This window comes from Charadrius vociferus, unplaced genomic scaffold (genome assembly GCF_000708025.1).
Source record: "Charadrius vociferus isolate BGI_N301 unplaced genomic scaffold, ASM70802v2 scaffold477, whole genome shotgun sequence".
NCBI classification, from domain to species: Eukaryota; Metazoa; Chordata; class Aves; order Charadriiformes; family Charadriidae; genus Charadrius; species Charadrius vociferus.
This window is the reverse complement of record NW_009649449.1, coordinates 5305693-5310002: the sequence shown is the minus strand read 5'-3', so window position 1 is coordinate 5310002 and position 4310 is coordinate 5305693. Positions and strand designations below refer to the sequence as shown.

The 4310-nt window shown below is 64.3% G+C and overlaps 1 protein-coding gene across 3 annotated transcripts in view; it reads right to left on the bottom strand.

The window, feature by feature from the left end:
- Positions 1 to 4310, bottom strand: part of TP73 (tumor protein p73) — a 34767-nt gene that overhangs the window by 3355 nt on the left and 27102 nt on the right. For all 3 annotated transcript variants that reach the window (XM_009889627.1, XM_009889628.1, XM_009889629.1), the window contains 6 exons: positions 2741 to 2927; positions 2483 to 2598; positions 1830 to 1939; positions 1240 to 1382; positions 716 to 804; positions 260 to 384 (listed from right to left, as the gene is read on the bottom strand). In XM_009889627.1, coding sequence (XP_009887929.1) covers positions 260 to 384; positions 716 to 804; positions 1240 to 1382; positions 1830 to 1939; positions 2483 to 2598; positions 2741 to 2927 — 770 coding nt within the window. The remainder of the gene's footprint in view (positions 1 to 259; positions 385 to 715; positions 805 to 1239; positions 1383 to 1829; positions 1940 to 2482; positions 2599 to 2740; positions 2928 to 4310) is intronic.

Sequence of the window (4310 nt, the reverse complement as noted above, 5' to 3'; positions counted from 1 at the left end):
GGGACGCCCGGCCGGCCCGCCGCCGGGGGGGGGGGAGGGAGCCGCTCTGCCCCGAGCCAGAGCTCCCCTCGGCCCTCCATCAGACCCCCCCGCCGAGGCTCCAGGCAGCCGCACCGATGCAGACCGCCGCACGGAACAGCTGCTTTGCACTGGTAGGGGCTCCGCGGCGGCTGTCAGCCCTTGTTACGTAGGAGGTGTGGGGCAGACGTGCTGGGAGCCAGCGGACCAGCCCCTCCGGGATGCTCTGGGCCGTACTCACTGCCTCTGCAGGAGCTGCTGCTGCTGCTGCCGGTAGGAGTCAACCAGCTGCTGCGGGACCAGCTCCACCAGCTCCAGGCTCTCCTTTATCTTCATGAGGATCTCGAAGTTCTCCCGGCCTCGCACCTGGAGGAGGGAACAAGCCCAGGGCTTCGCTCTGCTCCCGTCCCACCTGCCCACCTTCCTCGTGGCCCCGTTTTTCCACCCAGCTGCACGAGGTGCAGTGTCACTGTGACCAGGGACACTATGTCCAGGATTCCCTCGCACACGTGCATTCACAGACGCTTTTGCTTCTGTTCTCCGGGTCTCTGCTCAGCCCCTGTGCCTCCTGCCCTGCAGGAGACCGTGCCACCCCGTCCTGCCCCGCACCGCATCCCCAAGGCGTTTCTTGCAGAGGGGACAATGCCACCGCCGTCCCGAGCGGAGCTCTCAAGCAGTGCAGCTCACCAACACTTACAGGCACGTAATACGTCTCCTCCTCCCCGTGCCTCCGCTTCTTAATGCCGGCCCCCAGCGCTGGGATGCTCTGAGGGCTCTGCTTGAACGCTGGAAAGGAGAGAGGAGAGCGTTAGCGCGCTGTCCTCGGGAGGGCAGGACACAGCACCTCGGCTCCCGGCAGGATTTAAGCTCAAGCCATGCAGGGCGCTAGCTGTTCCCTGGGGTTCTGGCAGTGACGGTGTCCCTTTGTTAGTAATAATAATGAAGAACAAATATATCTGGACATGAAAGCCCTGCCCTCCCTGCACTCTGGAGGGAAAAGGGAGTGGGTCATATTTATGAGCCTTTATATTTAGTCGAGAAAAGTCAAAGCATCGTGCTTGGATGTGGATTTGAGCCCGAACATCTGGAGCACAGTGCGATGGGTGCGATGGGAAAGGAGCGGAGGCAGAGGCATGGCGTGGCTCTGAGCGGCAAAGGGGTGCGGGTGCCGGCCAGGAGCGGTGCCCTGAGCCCCCTCCCTCTCCCGGCAAAGGCACTCACTGCGTTTGTTGGCGTTGCCGTTCTTAGCTGCGCTCTCGTTCAGGGCTTGCTGCTCTCGGTAATGGTCTTCATCCGCTTTCCGGTCTCTGCCGGGACAGGCGCAGATCCGTCCCTCGAACGATCTCCTCCCTAGGACTTGGCCGCTGGGAGGACAGAGAAGTTGGTGACCCTGTTTCTGCTCGGGAAGCGCATCGCGGCTCAGTCCAGCACGTTACGGTCCCGCTCGGAAACCAGAGCAGCAAAGTGCCTCCCCATCCCTCCGCTGGCTCGGGAAGCCACCGAGATCCCGCAGCCCTGAGCGCGGGGACCCCCGCAGCAGCAGTGTCCTGGGGCAGAGGAGCTCCTGGGGCAGAGGAAGGCTCCCGCTGCGGGGGGAGAAGACGATGCCGGGCTGAGTCCCCGGTCCCTCCGTGCCAGCCCTTTCCCGAGCGGGCAGAGAGGAGCCTTTCCCCGGCCTCGGGCTGGGGCTGCGGGGGGCTGCCGTGTCCCCATCCCGGGGGTGCTCCCTGCAGGGGAGGATTCCTTCCCGAGGGACCCCAGCCCTCCCGCAGCGGGGAGGGACGCCCGTCCCCGCTCCCGCAGCCACTCACTCTCTGGTCTCCAGGGTGATGATGATGAGGATGGGCCTCCTGTTCATGCCTCCCACGCAGCTGCTGTTGCACATGAAGTTGTACAGGATGGTGGTGAACTCGGTCCCCACCTGCCCGGGAGGGGAGAGCAGGCGCTGAGCGGGGAGTGGTGGTGGGGGGCAGGCTGGGACCCCCAGGGAGTGATGGGGGGAGGCAGGCTGGGACCACCCGGCTCCTGGCCCGGCGCTGGCGCCGTGGCAGGGCGAGCAGGGGAGCTCTGAGGGGATGCTTCCCTGGGAGCACCGGGAAAGAGGGGTGTGGGGACGGTCCCAGCTGGGAAGAGGGGACTGTAGAAGGATTGTGGGGTCCCTGGGGCCCCCCAGGGCGGGATCGGAGGAGATTTCCCTTTGCGTCCCGCTTCCCAGGAACGGGATGCTCTGGGATGCTTCTCAGGGCTGGGAGCTGAGGATGCTCGAACACAGCGGCCACCAATGCGGGGAGCAAGCAGGGGTGCCCTTAGACGTGCCAGGGCAAGAAGGACTCCTGCTCGGGACACAAGCGTGTCTCCCACCACGCAGCCCTGTCACCAGTACGTTCACCCTCAGCACGGGCAGGACTACTGCAGCCCAGCTAGAGGCAAGCCCCGGTCCTGCCCCCCCCCCCGCCCCGGGTACCTGCGGGGGCTCGTAGGGCACCATCACGCTCTGCCTTCCCGTCACGGGGTCATCCACGTACTGGGAGAGGTTGTTGCCTTCCACCCGGATGAGGTGGCTGGCCGGGGCTGACTGGCCTGCAAGGCAAACTGCCGCGTTAGGACGTGGCCGTTGGGGATGCTCGCCCTTGCGCAGGCGAGGGCTGCAGCGCCGGGCGGCACACGCGGCCCCCCCCGGTGACGGGGCGGCCCCCGGCAGAGCGGGGAGAGCAGCACTCACCGTCATTGAAGTCGCGGCCGAGCTCGTGGTTGGGGCAGCGCTTCACCACCTCGGTGACGTGCTCGGCCTTCTTGTAGACGGGCATGGCGCGGATGATGGTGCCCGGGGGCGGCGGGGTGGACACTTTGATCTGGATGGGACATGTTTTTGCGATCTGGCAGTAGAGTTTCTTCAGCAGGGGGGAGTACTGGAAAAGAAGAGACACCCGTCGGGTGAATGCCACCGGGCCTGACGGCACGGCGCAGGCTCCCCTGCCTGCCCTTGGCTTCCCCGCGGGAGGCGGGAACGCTGCTGTACGCACAATTAAACTAAACTCTGCCATGTGCGAAGTTTGCCTCCACCTGAAAAACTCTGATTTTTGGGGTGTAGAGCTGTTGCAGGGTAAACGCGGGGTTCCCTTCCCTGCTCGGGCGCTCGTGCTGGGCCCGGGCTGATGCTCCCACGTGCACCGGGACAGGCGTTTCTGTTCCCTCGGCTCCTCGCATCCATCACCCGCTGCTCCCTCACCACTCCGCGCCACACGCCAACGCGGCGGTAAAGCAGCAAGTTAAAGTAATGACTCGTTACAAAACCGATTACCGCCCACCGTATCGCAGCCGCGCCGGAGGGACCGTGCCAGCGCAGAGCTGCTCCGTGTGCCGGCAGAGGGGATCGCCCCCGCGGCGCCGGGGCTCCCTGGCAGCTCCGCGACGGATCGCAGCGCCGCAAACTGCTGCTGCGCCGTCCCAGCGCGTTGGAAGGGACACAACCCGAGGAAGTTCAGCCTGTCTTTGCGGTAACTGTTTATTCCCTAAGCTCAATATTTGTTTTTCCCCTGGAAATATGTAAATATGACCAAATTCACCCACACTACATCATATCCACTTTCCCCGTAAACCAGATAATCCACCTCCCGGGCCCAGGGCCGCAGGAAGGGTTTCCCAGTCAGCCTGAGCGCTCTGGCAAAGCGGGAGCGCCCGCTACACTGTGACTGAGAGGACAACTTGCTGAAAATCAGCGTAAACCCTCGTTCATACATCACTCAGCCCGTTTTGGAAACGTTACCCTCAGTAACGCAGGCAGCTCCTGGCCGAGCCCAGCGCTGGGAGCACCCAGGGCGCCGCCGCACCACAGCCCAAGGAAATCGTGCCTAACGTCGCGGGCAGAATCACAGCTAATTATGCAAGACCTGAGAGTTTAATTCTGACTAGCATGTGTGACACAGACAGGGTTTGTCCTGCCCACGACTCGAGCCGTTGCAGCCGCTCGCAGTGACAGCGGTGGCTCCCGGGGGGCCGTGGCGGGGAGGAGGATGCTCTGCAGGCAGCCGAAGGCAGCGCCCGCAGCCGCTTGTTAATAGAAAAGGGTTTATGACCACCAAAACGCTCCTTGTGAGGGCACAACAGGATTTGCTGGGTTGGGAGCGAGAGGCAAACTCCTCTTGCGAGGACGGTGGACCTGCTCAGCACCGGAGAAGCTCCTGGTGGGCACTGAACACGGGAAGGGACCGGCAGGCTGAAGAGAGCGGTGTGTCGGGAACCAGCCCCGCTCGCAGCCCCCCGGCACCGGCCCGGAGCGTGGCAGAGCCCCT